Source organism: Quercus lobata, chromosome 10 (genome assembly GCF_001633185.2).
Source record: "Quercus lobata isolate SW786 chromosome 10, ValleyOak3.0 Primary Assembly, whole genome shotgun sequence".
In the NCBI taxonomy this organism is placed as follows: Eukaryota; Viridiplantae; Streptophyta; class Magnoliopsida; order Fagales; family Fagaceae; genus Quercus; species Quercus lobata.
Genome location: NC_044913.1, coordinates 41,845,176 through 41,861,140, shown reverse-complemented (window position 1 = coordinate 41,861,140; position 15,965 = coordinate 41,845,176). Strand labels below are relative to the sequence as shown.

The following is a 15,965-nucleotide window of genomic DNA, read 5'->3' as shown; positions in this document are numbered from 1 at the left end:
GGAAGGTGTATTACTGAGGAAGTAATTGCGGAAGAAAGAAGGAATTTCTCAGAAGTGCAGGGAGTCTTCTCAGCAGAGAAGGAATTAGAAGAAGGAGAGATTCTTGAATAATTGAAACTGTAAAAGGGAAGGACCAACTGCCGAGGGTTGTGCTGATATTTATTATTTTTGTTTGTGCTTTCGCATTGAGCTCTGGTTGCTGCAATCATGCCTAAGAAACAAAATTACTTTCTTGGCATGATTGATTGAGAAGCGCATGCTTTCATTCATATCATGTGGAAGGAGGCGTCTCACTAGCTCATAGCCTCTACATTTCCTCTTATACAGATGATGATGCTTTTGGTTGAGACTACAATATCTAGCCTGTCAATTTTCTAGGGAGCATTGCCCACAAGCTAAACAGGACAGAAGCAGATGACATCAATAGTTAAAAGGTGATCTGAATTTGAGGATTTCCCAAGATTTGGATAGCCTGCCTTCCTGATTACAGTTGTGCTTCCTTCAGGGAGCAACTTTAATGCAATGTATTTTGCTACAGCTCACTCAGAACTGCTTATAAAGTCGTCATTAATTGATTCTATTTACTGGTTTAGAGTGTCAAACTCTCGTCTTCTGTCATTTTGGTATAATTTGCTAATATTGATTTCCTTAGATGCTTGGTAAAGTATGATCTACATCTAACGTTTTCTTCTTGTGAAGATATGAAAATTTATCGTAGAGATACGAATGTGTTTTTTACACTGATTCCATGGTCATTTGTTTTTCTTGACTTAAGACCTTGTTGCAAATGAAAAGAAACCCAGAATCTATCTAAAAAGAAATGAAGCATGCTCCCAATCATGTGTAAGGTAAACAGATGCTCACCCAAAATGATTGTCAAATTCCTATATAATTGATTAGTAATAGAATAACCAATTCTTATTTGTCTTTATTTGACAGAAACAGCTTCCTGTCAGTTATTACAATTATAAAAGTCAGCATTATGGAAACTGTAGTAGTATTCAGATAATTATTGGATGAGGGAGGAAGTTCAGGATTAGAAAATTCTGGAACAGAAGGAGATTGATAAATGGAAGCTACGCCCAACATTGAGATAGATGAAGGGAAGTCATCCTCAGACACACTGACAATAGTTTAAATTCGTAGATATCCACACTATATATAGACTATAGACAACAACAACCCCCAAAGTTACAACTAAATGTCAAAACACATTTACAAGACAAACATGGTAGTTTACAGTACACAACACATTTAGTAAGTGGCAGTACTAAGCTTAAATTCAAGACAAGATCTATTGATTAATACAATCTTTCCAAATGACTAAACTTTCAAAGGCAGTCACGAAAATGCTATTTGGAAATTATTTGGCCAATTATGACACTACATCACTTAGACACTACTATTATTTGAAAATCCCATCGATGACTTTTCAGCTTAGGACGTTGAACTGTAGAGGAAAGGACAGGGAGGTGCAGAAATCTCAAGAATTCCTTCTAGCATATGAATGACTTCTCTCATGGAAGGTCTCAATAATGGCACATCCTGTACACACCAAATTGCCACCATTACTAGCCTCTTCACCCACTTCATATCACTAATAGCCTCTTCATCATTTTCCACCAATCTTTCAACTTTCCCTCTACTATAGCATTCATATGCCCAATCTATAAGTATTGCTGCCCTCTCCATCTCAACTTCCACACATCTCCTGCAGCAAACGATCTCCAACAACATGACACCAAAACTATAAACATCCACCTTTACTGAGACAGGTGTGTTCCTAAACCATTCTGGTGCAACATAGCCTTTAGTCCCCCGGATGCCAGTGAGAGTCCGGGCTTGTTGGTTCATCAAAAGCTTTGCCAATCCAAAGTCAGAAATTTTGGCTGTAAAAAAATCATCCAAGAGTATGTTTTGAGGCTTTATGTCGCAATGAATGATTTGCATGCTGCATTCTTCATGTAAGTACATTAGTCCTCTAGCAATTCCCAATGCAATTTGCATTCTTTGTTGCCAACTTGGTCTTATTACTCCAAATAGGGAACTTGACAATGAGCCATTGTACATAAACTCGTACACCAAAATTCGGTGTTCACCTTCATCACAATAGCCAAGTAACCGTACCAAATTCCTATGGTGAGTTTGGCCGATCACAGTTACTTCAGTTTTGAATTCCCTCTCACCTTCCTTTATCATCTTGTCTAGCTTCTTGACAGCAACATATTTGCTATGACTTGATACTAATACCCCTTTATAAACAACGCCAAGAGAACCCCTACCCAATTCTTCTTTGAATCCACTAGTGGCTTCTTCAAGATCTTTGTATGTAAATGAACGAAGATTCATATCAAGATCTTTTGTATGTAAGGTTCTGTAGAAATGTGGTAGTTTTCCTTGCCACAAACAGAAGAAAACTAGAGAAATTGCAGCTACAGAAAAGAAATTAAAAAATACAGAAGTACCTAGGAGGACTGCAGGGATCAATGTTGCTTGATTCTGTTTTCCTTGGCCCGGATTTGGATTTGTAGGATTTTGTGAAGAGCTATTCAATTTCAATATCTTGAATAGAGCTTTTCTATCAATGGCACCGCGGTCATACCTCCCATTAGAAAGCGGTAATTTCTTCTTCCAACATCTTCCTGTGCCATTATTATAGTTCGGATCCTGGAAAATGGCAACTGCACAATAACAATCGTGCAAACAAGATTTCTTGCATTCAAATTCTGTTGTGGGTTCTAGTAGTTCATAGGCAGTTAAAGGCCAATCAGCATTCTCCATCTCCAAGATTTCAAATTGATCTTCTGAATTCACAGTACCACCAATCTCGTTACATTCATTTATGTAGCTTACATAGTCTTGTTTGCAGCCACTATACTTGTTATTTACATCCAAAAGAGAAAAGCCTGGAGCGCATTGGCACACTGGCATACCATAAGCTCCTATGATACATATGCTGTTATAACCACAAGGGCCACTTCCAAAAGTGTCAACAATATTCAGGCAGATGTTTTTAGGAACATACCGAATTGCAGACCAGGTTTCTTTTCCAGTAAAATTCTTTGGGTGAGTATAGAGTCTGAAAACACCATCAAAGTTAAGTGTTGCCCTGTAGTAGGAGTCTGAGTCTGTCGTCAAGACCTCACCCTCTGATGAAAGGTTGGATATAGCTCCCAGTGAGCTCTTGACTAGAAGGTAGCCTGACTTATCCATGATCAGCTCAGTAACATTAAGTTCAGCATAATAAGCTCCATAAGTATTTTGGGTGTAGACACCTATTTGATTAAGTATCAGATCGTATGAGGAATTTGATATATTTTGTTGTCTGAAACGGAGCTGAAATTTACCCACCCCGTAGCTTTTTTCGGACATGGTAGAGAAAAGGCTGCTCCCAAAACCCAGTACTTGAGTTGGTAACATGGTATTGGTTGGTTCATCGAAGCTATTCCATAAGATGCTTGAGTTTGTGCTTGTTATAGCAAAATTCCCAGTGTCTAGCATAGCCCCATTTGATACTTGAGGATTGTCATTGTTGCTGGACCTCCACAACTCCCATCCACCTGGAACTTTGACTACAAGCTGTCCGGCTGTGTTAAGCTCAACTTTTGATTCTCTCTCTGCTGGATAGCGTCCGTTTGCAGACCAAACTATAGTTTCATCTGGTATCTTAGCAAACCAGATAGCAAGAAGGAACTGATCTTGTTGACCTGGAAGGCGGCGGAATCCAAACGAAAAATCACCAGATGGTGAAGTCCAAGTGGAGTTATCATCAGTAGCAAAGAGAGCTGAACCCACACTTATGTTGGTATTAACTTGAGCTATTGCAGGAACCAGGAGGGTGATGACAGATACAAGCAAATGAGAGTGAAAAAGAGCAATTATTGAAGCATTAGAAAAAGATAGAGCTAATACGTAAGTGGTAAATGGTGGTCTTATAAAGAAGAACTTTGTATAGCCATGGTGAATATGATTGAGTTTAGGAGCCTAATTTGATTTTTTTTTCAATGGTCAAAATAGTCGGGAAGTCCAGAATGCAGGCAGCAGGAATATTTGCCTAATTGATACGTCTCATATATCACAAAGGCTGCAAAATCTCACTGTTTTGGATTTCCTGTTGGCTGCTTTGCACCCAGGGGTCAAAAGTTATAAAAAAAAAAAAAAAAGGTTTTGAAGTTGTTTTGGCTTTGGGCAGTGGCTTAGGCGTGTGGGACACGATCAGTAAAAAAGAGCCAAAATAAAGAAAAGCCATTTGGCCAGTCCCCAATGGAATCTCATATACACCTATAAAATGAAATCTCACATAAAATGAATAATCTTCTCCAAATTTTTATATTATAAATATTTTCGGATAAAGTTTAGTTACAAAATTTTACTCAATAAAATAAACATTACTGTATATTTTGAAAATCTAACTCTTGAATTGCATGTTCTTTACGCTCTTATTATGCATGTCAATTTTTTTATCAATTGGATATTATTTACTATATGATCTATAAACTTATATTTTATGCATAATTTTAAACTACAAAAAATTACAATTTAAACAATTTATTAATGACATAGCAATTGATCTTTAATTTTCTAGAAATTTTGCAAGCTTAGAGGATATAAGAAAAAGATGTAATCCAATTGTGGATTTGTCAAAATTCGGCTTCAATAAAAAGATATTAAGTAAAGTTGTAACCTTAAACTATAAGCAATTTTGTAGTTAAACTTTGTCTAATATTTTCTATATTATGTTCATTGCTTAGGAATTGTCTTTCTTCTATTTAATCAGATATTTTGTATTTTGTATAATGTATTGCATGTGGCTTGGAATGTGTTGGTAACGTCGGCTTACAAATAGCCAACTTTGGATTAAGATCTCAGACCAAGGACAAGACTTGACTAATTTAGTGACAGTTTATCACTACTACATTATGCAGGCTGTGAGTCACTTAAGAATTTGTCTGTGTAAGAGCATCAGCAGTGGGGCTTGTATATGCCAAATGTTAGGAACATTTAGCATTTAAGCCCCAAAACTGCTCAACAATGGGAAGGCCATATGCAATATGCCAAAAAAAATTTGAGATTTAGCTACAGTACCATCTCAAATGTAAGATGGTACTGTAATTGAATGGTAAAAAAAATAATTTTTTAGTACTCTCATTTCTCTCTCCTCTCTCATTTTAACCCGGTAAATTTCTCTCTCCTCTCTCATTTTTTCTCTTTGTTTTCTCTCTCTTCCTTCTCTCTCTCTCTCTCTTTCTGCTTTCTCTTCTTCCTGCTCTCTCTTCTTCAACAGAATGGAGGCAACGGCGTGGAGGCTCGATCAGAAAAGCTGTGGTGGAGGCATGGAGGTCGTGGGTTTCCGACGTTTGGGTCGAATTTGGGTGGCGTTTGGGTGGTGTTTGGCGTTTGGGTCGAAGATGATGATAATGATGACGGGTTTGGGATGAATCTAGACAGCGACAGGCAACCCTCTCTTTCTTGCCATCACTGCCAGTGAGAACAGATGGGTTTGGGTTTGGTGAGAACAGATGGGTTTGATTTTGGATTTTGGATTTTGATTTTGATTTAGGATTTTGATTTTGATTTTGATTTGGCTGGATTTGGCTATGCTGTGTTGCCGTTGGATTGTGTTTTTTTTTTTTTTTTTGGTTCAGCTACTGGGGTTTGTGGTTATGGCTGGTGGGCCGACGGTGAAAGTGGTGGAAGTAGTTGTGGCTGGTGGGCCGACGGTGGGATGGGTGTCTGTGGCTCCGTCAGAGTGGGTTTTGGGTCAGTGGGTGGCAGTGTGGGTTTGCTGCCTAGGTTTTTTTTTTTTGGGTGTTGACGGTAGATTATGGGTTGCTGCTAGTGGTGGCGGTGGTGGTGGCAGTGTTAGGTGTGTAGTGCGGTAGTGGTGGTGATTGTGGTTGTTGAACAAAAATAAAGAGAGAGAAAGAATAAATAATGTGTTTTATTGTAAATGATGGTAATTGTGGGATATATTATTTTATTGTGTAGAAATATTATTTTAATGAGTAAAATAGGAAAATAAAAGTTGGGATGTTGGGTGTATTGTAAAATGGTATGGTATAATTGATAAAATAACTTTTTGGAATGGTAAAATAAGATGAGATATGAGATCCGAATGTGGATACTCTAAACCTTACGGATTTAGAGAGTAAACAGCATGGAACATCTTGCAATGTCAAACACAAGTTGATAGAATTGCCACCGGGGTTAAGCTATGCTTTGCACGGGCTAAAACTAATTCAGGTTCATCTCTTTTTCTACATATAGTAGGTATGCAAACTGCCAAAGGCTGCCAAGATGTTTGGAGTTTTTTCGAAATAAATATTGTCATGATTTGAATCCAAAAGGGTCCAAAGTATGAAGGGGGAAAAAAACATTAAGAGAGAAACTGTAGGAGATTTTTTTTTCCCCCCGAAATGATAAGAATATATAACCATACTGAAATCTCCACATTACAAGTTAGAGCTCTATAACACATTTACAAACGATCATGTGCCTCCATAAAATACATGAATATATTAAAAAACTCCAAATGGATTACGCAGTCACAATCTTATCAAGAATAAGCAAGCTTAAATGCCCAACCTCCAGTAGAATTAATTATGGCCTCGTTGAATGTAGCAAGAATGAGTCACTAATCGTTTACAGCAAAAGTCTCACAATTTAACATAGCACTCCAATCCCCACCAAAAAAAGTAAGCTCCATACCCGAGGTATAGTTAATTGATTTGAAAAGCTGTAAGAGGGTGGGATGGGCTAAAGCCTAGTAAGTAGCGTAATTAATTTTGGGGTGGGGGGAATGTAAGTTTCATAATGAGGAATAGTTTACAAAACATGCATAATTGAGAATTTCCATTTAATTTCTGTAAAATCAATTTCATTAACAACATGACAAGAATAATATGAATAATGTAGCACCAAGCTTCCCAAAATAACTATGAAACTACATATTAGTCAATATGAGCCATAAAAATATCCAATACCATTGCAAAACCCAAAACCTCGCCCAAGGCCACATGACAAGGTCGTCACACAGACGGGATCGTCACACAAATGGGGACGTCACACAGACAAGTAGTCACACAGATGTGATTGTCACAAAATCAAGGTAATCACCAATATCATGGCACAATGGCAAATATATTGATAGAATTCTACACCAATTTATTTTCCTCATCCTCTCCGGATCAGATTAAGGAAGCTTTAGAAGCCACTCCATTGGTGATTACAGAAGAGATGAATGATGAACTTGCTGCCCCTTTTCAAAGAATTGAAGTGGAATTAGCTATGAAGCATATGGATCCTCTAAAAGCACCCGGTTCGGATGGGATGCCTCCATTATTCTTCCAACAATTTTGGCCAACCGTAGGGGAGGATGTGACAGAGGCAATCCTAACTTGCCTCAATTCCGATACGATCCCTCCTTCCATTAATCGAACCTTCATTACACTCATTCCGAAGGTAAAAAGCCTAGTAAAAGTTTCTGAATTCCGCCCTATAGCACTTTGTAATACTCTTTACAAGATTATTTCTAAAGTCCTTGCAAATAGACTTAAGAAAATATTACCTTGTGTTATTTCGGAATCTCAAACTGCATTTCAGTCTAGTAAAGCTATTTTTGATAATATATTGGTGGCATTTGAAACTCTTCATCATATGAAATCACAAAAATCTAAGAAGACTGGTTTTATGGCTATGAAGTTAGATATGAGCAAGGCATATGATAGAGTTGAATGGAAGTTTTTGATGAAGATTATGGAGAAAATGGGCTTTTGTGAAAAATGGAAGTCTCTTATTTTTAAGTGTATTAGCACTGTGTCTTACTCGATTTTGGTGAATGGTGAGCCTAAGGGAGACATTAGACCTTCTAGAGGGAATAGACAAGGCGATCCTATGTCACCCTATCTTTTTTTGCTATGCTCGGAGGGGTTAAATAGGTTGCTTCAAAGGGCAGCTTATAATGATAAAATAAGGGGTTTTTCTTTATGAAAAAATGGCCCAAAAATCTCATATTTATTTTTTGCAGATGATAGCTTGGTGTTTTGTTGAGCTACCATGTCTGACTTACATGAAATCCAAGCCATTCTCTCCTTATATGAACGTACTTCAGGTCAAAAGCTCAATCGGGAGAAAACTTCCATATTTTTTAGCAAGGCAGTAAATGTAGAAAGAAGGCAAGAGATTTCGGACTTCTTGGGGGTTTCAAAGGTAAAAGAATATGAAAAATATCTTGGCTTGCTGGCGGTGGTTGGAAGGAATAAAAACGAGAGTTTAAGATACATAAAGGAAAGGGTATGGAATAAAATACAAGGGTGGAGAGAAAAACTATTATCTCAAGCAGGTAGAGAAATTCTATTGAAGGCGGTGGTGCAAGCAATTCCGTCCTTCGCCATGAGCTACTTCAAATTACCGGTGAGTCTTTGCAATGAGATTGAGGCTATGATTTAAAAAATTCTATTGGGGGCAAAAGGGGGAGCAAAGAAAGATCCATTGGAAAAAATGGGAAACTCTTTGCAAACCAAAGTGGGAGGGAGGCATGGGATTCAAGGACTTGGAAAAATTCAACGATGCTATGCTAGCTAAACAGGTGTAGAGGCTATTAAGGGATCAGAATTCTCTCTTCTTTCGTGTCTTCAAGGCCAAATATTTTCCAAAGAGTTCGGTCTTGGAAGCTACAACTTCATCTGGGTCCTATGCGTGGCAAAGTATTGTGAAAGCTAGGAAGGTAATCTCAAAAGGAATGAGGTGGAGGATTGGAGATGGCAAGAGCATAAATCTTTACTGTGACAATTGGCTTCTGAGTGGGAGGTCCTTAAAAATTATTTCTCCACGGGTACCTGAGTTAGAAAGGGCAAAATTTTCAGCTCTTATATCCCAGGATATAGGTACATGGGACCAAACTCTGCTACATCAACATTTTTTCACCTTTGAAGCCCAACATATCATGGCTATTCCTTTGTGCCTAACAAACCAGAGGGATGTTTTAATATGGCCGGGTTGTTCCAATGGGGAGTATTCGGTCAAATTAGGTTACAAACAGCTATGTGAGGAGGAAAACATTTCAGATGCATCGGCCTCTGATGGCTCTCTCCAAAAAGCTTTCTGGAAACGCATTTGGAAGATACGGGTGCCAAACAAAATTAAAACATTCCTTTGGCAAGTATGCTCTAATGCACTACCTACAAAAGTGAACTTGAAGAAGAGGAAAATCCTTGAAGACACACGATGTGGCGCTTGCCTTTCAGCTCAAGAGACCACCCTCCATGCTATCTGGAGTTGTGAAGAATTGCAAGAAATTTGGCTCCCCTGTTTTAGCTGGGTTAGAGCAGAGTACCTGGTTGGAATGCAGAAACAAAGGTTGGAATTGTTCGCGGTAGTGGCATGGTTCGTATGGAATTGGAGGAATAAACTACGACTCAAAGAACCCAGCTTGGATAAGAGTAAAATATTCAGTGCAGCAGCGTAATACCTCTCGGCTTTCCAGTTGAAGTTTCCGATGAAAGTGGCTAAGTCCCATGTGATTGAGACGAAATGGAGTCCACCGTTGGGCGAGGGGTATAAAACCAACTATGATGGGGCAATCTTTGAAGACTCAGGTGAGGCAGGGATCGGTGTGGTTGACGAAATGCTACCGGTGAGGTGCTAGCTACACTTTCAGAGAAAATTCCCTACCCCGGCTCGATGGATTTGGTGGAGATCCTAGCTGCAAGAAGGGCTGTTCGGTTCATTGTGGAATTGGGCATGTCACAGTCAATATTTGAAGGAGACTCAAAGATAGTTTACAAGGCATTGAAATCAGTTGATGTGGGCCATTCCTCAATCAGTCAATATGTGAAAGACATTATGTCTATTTCTGGTTCGCTTCGAACTTTCTCGTTCTCTCATACTAGGAGGTAGGGTAATTGTGTGTCTCATGCCTTAGCCAAGAGAGCAAGATTTTCTTTTCCGTTGTTAGTCTAGATGGAGCATGTTCCGTCAAACGTGATTCTTGTTGTAGTTTCAGATTTATAGTTTTCTAATAATATTTCGTCGTATTGATTCTCAAAAAAAAAAAAAAAAGACTATCCAATCAAAAGATCAAGGTACATCAAGATCTAACAATTAATGTGCATTCTTGCAATACTGGATCTAGTACATGCGATTATGATTAATTAATTTTAATTGGTTATCAAATAAATTAATTAATTACATGTCAAAATTTCATTGATTTAAATTTTCAAATAAGATTGTAATAAAAGTATTGGATAAATCCTAGGGATAAATAATTATGATTTTTGAAATTTAAATCAATTATCTTTAAAAAAAAAAAAAAAAAAACATTAAAATGACTTAGTGTGCGTTTGTTTGCACTTTTAGGAGCTGAAAACGCCCATATTACAAAAAGCTGAAAAAAAATTGCGTTTGGCTCAACCCAAAACACAATTTTTTGATAAAAATTGCGTTTTGGGCTCAGGCAAAAAATGCGTTCAAAATGCGCAATATTTATGGACCACAGGAGGTCCATAAATCAAAACGCGCATGCGCGTTTGAACTATTACCATTGGGCTGATGGTGAATTACAAAAATACCCATAAAAATTCCAGTTCTCTCACGTCCCTCATCTCATCACTCTGCTCTCCCTTTGCACGAAGCTCCTCTCACGCCTCCCATCTCAAGCATAATCAAAATACAAACTCAAAAACATTATCTTAAAATTAATCAAACCACAACAATAAAAGCAAAAAAATTCTTGCTCTCATAAAACTGATATAATTTAAACAACAAATCTAAAATCAAAACAACAACAACAGCAGATCAAGAATAGAAAAAAAATTAGAACAACAATAAATGATCAAGAAAAAAAAAAAAACCGATATGACCCCTGATTGCATGCACTCCACCGTGAGGAGGAGGAGGAGCAGTAGTGGCGGTGTGGTGGAGTAAAGACGATTTCTCCTCTCTCCATGCGTGTCTATATGTGTTTGAACTTTGAAGATAATGACACCAAAAAGGCAAGCAAGATTATGGAATCAAGTATCACAGAGAGAGCTAGAGAATTTATGGAAAAAAAAAAAAAAAAGAGAGAGAGCCGGAGAGCTTCTGGAATCAAGTGGAAGTAAAGGGAAAAAAAGAAGAAGAAAGAATGAGGAAGCTTCTGGAAAGTGGAAGTAAAGAAAAAGAAAAAGGAGAGGATGTGGACAATGGTATACGTGTGTGGTGGACAAAATGCAAAAAAAAAAAAAAAAAAAAAAAAAAAAAAAAAAAAAAAAGGGAAAGGAACCGTGTAGATGAAAGAAAGGCAAAGAATTAGAAATCACAATTTAAAAATATTACCACAATATTTTCACAATAAATTTTAAGTAATTAGCTAATATTGGTGAATAAAAATATAATTTCAGTGGTGGGTTCAAATTAGAACTAGTAACAACTTTCCATATAAGATTTTGTTATGATTCTTGTGAAAGTATTGCAAAAAATATTGTGGATGTAACACTTTTTGTTGAAAAATATAATTGTTGAGAATGAATAGAAAAAGAAAAAATAAATTTTAAAAAAGAATAAATTTGATTACAAAATAAAAATTAAAAAAGTGGGTAGGCAAAAGATAAATGTCACTGTTGATTGTCCAAACAATACAAAAATTTGTCTAACTTGCTGGAGATGCTCTTATATATACATTGTCCTTTTTTGTAATTTATCCCTCAAACCGTCACTTTTATAAATGCTAGCCAAACACTCAGCTTTTTTAAAAAATACTTTTTAACAGCTTTTACTAAACACTCAGCTTTTTGAAAATGCACTTTTTCATTATGCACTTTTTAAAAACTCCACTTTTTCATTATACACTTTTACAAAAAACTGAACCAAACTCACCCTTAATTATTCTCAAACAAATCAGAAAATTGAGCTAAAATCATGCATGAGTTCTTAATGTAGAGCCAAAGCAGTATTTTGGTCCAGATAATAAGTGTCAAACGGTACTCAATATTTTGGTCCGGACTCTGGATAATAAGTGTCAAACAAAACTTTGGTCTAGAAACTATAGATTGTTAAACTTTGGCGTCAGTTTTCAAAAACTCCAAAATAGAGGGATGGGAGGGAATCCTTTCCCCTTTATAAATACAAGAATAAATAATTAGAAAACAATCTTAAATCTTTGAAGGGGTATCGACGACTAGCATTCAGAATTTCAGATTCAATAGTGTTGTAGAGAGAAATTAGGTTGATCACTATGCAACATTATTCTTTACAAGGAGCACAACCAGAGATTTATTTTCACTCATTTCCCACCTCCTAAACACCATTTTCTCATCACTCAAGTCAAGTACCACAATCCCAAAACCCTAGAGACAATAGAAGCATCAAATGCCCTAAATACCTGTTGATTGGACTCCAAAAACTTCTTTCGTTGAAGTTCCAGCGAACCATTCTTCTTGATTATTATTTCAACCTCAAGATGATAAACTCTTAAAGCCTGTTTCAAGAACACACCATTCATAAACTAGAAGGAGTCAGGTTGCATACCACAAAACAACAACACACAACAACTGCTACTACAAGCACAGCTCCCTCAAACATGCAAGTGAAAGATTCGTGGATTGATCCAAGGGGACCCAGGTAGCAACTCAATCAATATTCTTAAAGGTAATCCACCATCAAATTATTATTTCAACCATCAAATGCATGCAAGTAGGTTTTGGAATCTAGTATACTTTTCATTATAGTTTGATTATAAAATTGCAACATATGTTGAATATTCAACATTTGATGACATGGGTTGATGTTTGATTTAATCATGCATATATAACATAATGAGCATGCATTCTATGATTAATTTTAAATAAATATGATTCAAATATCATGACTAGCATAATGTAATTCCTCTATAATTCATGATATAATAATGACATGATTGAATGTATGACTTGTTCATAACATGATATAACTATTACTTTCTTGAAAGTTTGATCTTCTTAATGGACATAATTTGTGCCTAACACCTTTTTGTTTTGGAAACTAGTCTCTGAACTTAGATTTTGGATTTGTTCCTTATCAATGTAATTTTGTTTTTTTCTATTTTGTAACTAGGAAGCAAAATCAAGTCATCTTTCTTTTCTAGATTGTAATTAGGAATCAAAGCCATGTAATCTTTCTTTTTAAGATTGTGTATATGACCAACCATGTAATTTTAATAATTTCAATAGTGCAACTTTCAACTTATTCAATAAGTATGTTTTTCATGAGATTTTCTTAATTAATTTTTCCTCTTTAATTAAATTAAATGGGGACTCCATTATAAAACCATCAATCTAAGAGGTAAGACATTGTTGATAAAGTAATTATTTGAGGGTTCGATTGTCTCCTCAAAGACTCAAATCTTCACGCCCGAATATATATTGTTTGGATTTTTGCATGAAATTGGACTTTGAAGATGTTACGCATGGCATATGTTGAATTTCACATCAAGTATGTATTAGGTCAGACTAAGTTATATAAAAAAAAAAAATGATTACAAGAAATCTTAATTATAACTTGACTAATCCTAACAATGAGGATGTACATGATTGAAGTGGGGGAATTATTTCAAAAAAAGAAGAAAAAAAACATTGAAGTGGGGAGATTGTGATATCCTAGATACTAATTTTAGGGATGGCAAAATTGGACACGACCCGCAAACTCGACACGACATGACACAAAATTAGCAAATTATAGGTTGAAACTTAATGAGTTCGTATCATATTCGGATTGCCACGACTGACCCATTTAATAAATGGGTTAGGTTAGTGTTCAATATATAGAACCTGTTTGACCCGTTAAACCCATTTAATTAATGACATTTTACCAATATAACTGTCAAACCCTAAGTATATAAACTTATTAGTTGTTGTGGATTATTTTCTTTAATATATTGTGATTGATTATTTGTGATATTGAGATATGCTTTAGTTTCGAATGACTATTTGTGATGCAATTATTCACTAGTTTTGAATTTTATATTAAAAGTATTTATTCGTTTGTTTTTTCATAAATATTTTTTTTTCCATTTTAATAAAATTTGATAAACATGTCAGCACGACTAACTTGTTTAATAAATGAGTTGTGTTGGGGTTGAAAAATCTTGACCCATTTAATAAACATGTCGAGTCAGTGTTTACCTATATAATCGGATACTCATAAGTTGACACAACACAACACGAACCCGATACACGAACACAAATTGCCACTCCTAACTCTAATTTCTTATTGTAATCTTTCTCTTCTATTTTTTTTTTTCCTTCATGCTTGTGGATTAATTACGTTGCAAAAGACTAAAGTTATTCCTCATGTTGATACTCGAACACAAAGGGTCTACAGTCTATGATGAAGCTATTCCAAAGCAATCAATATATAATAATAGAGGTTTTTTCAATAAATTTGCCAAAGCTCCTGTTACACTATATCACTAGTACTTCATCACTAGCAATTTTTAAATATTTCATTCCACTCCCTTTTGTCTTCACTAAAATATCTCATTTATGCCTTACTAAACTCTACTATTAAAGGCACTTTTGTATTGGTATTTTGGGTTAAGTAATATATTTGAGCTTGGTAAGAGAATGTAATTAAGAGTGTGTATTTAACAATTAGTTTGTTTCTTAAAAAAAAATTAAAAATTAAAATTTTCTACCATTGCACTTTGTCCAACCTTTTCTCTTTTTTTATTTATTTTTTTGTTGTTGTGAAAATGTCCTATCATTCAATCCAATTTCCTTTATGCATTCTTAAATCCTAGTGGTTTTGTTGGGTCTGGGGTTGTGATTTTTTTTTTATTTGATTTATAATTTATTTTAAATATATTTTTTGTATTTTGGATATTAGTGAGAGAAAGTTTGATTTTTTTTTTTTTTTAATCCTAAAAGTGTTTGTTTCAACTTTTTTTTTTCTTTTATTTATAATTCTTTAAGATACTTTTCCGGCGTATTAGATAAAAGGGAGCAAAAATGTTAATTTTGATGTGTTTTTTTTTAATCATGGTTTTATTGGGTGTTGGGTCCTAAAAGTGTTTTCTTTCAATTTATTTTTATTTTCTTTGATTTATTAATTTTTTTAGTTTTATGTTTTTGTATATATGGATAGATAATTTGGATTTTAACAAAGTTTGTTTTTAAGGAATAAATATTAGGAATACTTTGATGATGCATAAACTTTTGTAGGTAAATGTTAGGAGTGAATACTTTTTATATCTTATGTTTTAAGTTTGTGAAAAAAAATTCCTTTCAATTTAATAAAGAAAAAATTATATATATATATATATATAAATATATATATATATATATTATTAGCCAAAGTTTAGAGAAAAACCAATTAAATTTTAAATATTGGATTCTCAATTTTATGTCACATGTCCCATTTAATTTTTAATTTTGTGTCAAGTGAATTATTGATTGTAAAAATTAAAGAGTCCAAATCCAATTAAATTCAATTGAAGTCCAATTTTCTGTCATGTGTCCATCTAAGTTTTTAATTTTTATGACAAGTGAATTATTAGTTGCAAAAATCGAAGAGTTTAAAACCAATTAAATTATAAATTATATATAATATAATATAAGAAATCATTACATATTTTTGAAATGTATGGTTTAAAAAAATGTAAACTAATACCATGTATAATTTAAACTTTTTATAACAAAAAAATATAATTTGAATCATATAATTGTGACTATTTTTAATTGTACCAGACTACCTGCACATATTCACAGGACTACACATTAGTTAATTATAAGTGAAAACACTATTTTAGTCATTACATTTTGGGGTCACTCGTCACGATTAATTTGGTCCCTACATTTTGATAACGGTCAATTTGGTCATTATTATTTTTAACTTACAGTCAATTTAATCATTACCGTTAATTCACTAACGGAAAATGATTACATATCAAACAGTTTTCCTTGTTGGCACATATGTGGCTAACATAATAATATAAAATCAAATAATTAAATATT

At 34.8% G+C, this 15,965-nt stretch overlaps 1 protein-coding gene across 1 annotated transcript; it reads right to left on the bottom strand.

Moving 5' to 3' along the window:
* Window positions 1–1,330: 1,330 nt before the first annotated feature.
* LOC115964771 (G-type lectin S-receptor-like serine/threonine-protein kinase LECRK3) lies at window positions 1,331–9,517 on the bottom strand. The gene is made up of 2 exons (XM_031084024.1): window positions 9,470–9,517; window positions 1,331–3,984 (listed from the first exon to the last, which is right to left on the bottom strand). Exons 1-2 carry the CDS (start codon window positions 9,515–9,517, stop codon window positions 1,438–1,440), a joined length of 2,595 nt encoding a protein of 864 aa, XP_030939884.1. The 3' UTR covers window positions 1,331–1,437.
* Window positions 9,518–15,965: the final 6,448 nt, after the last annotated feature.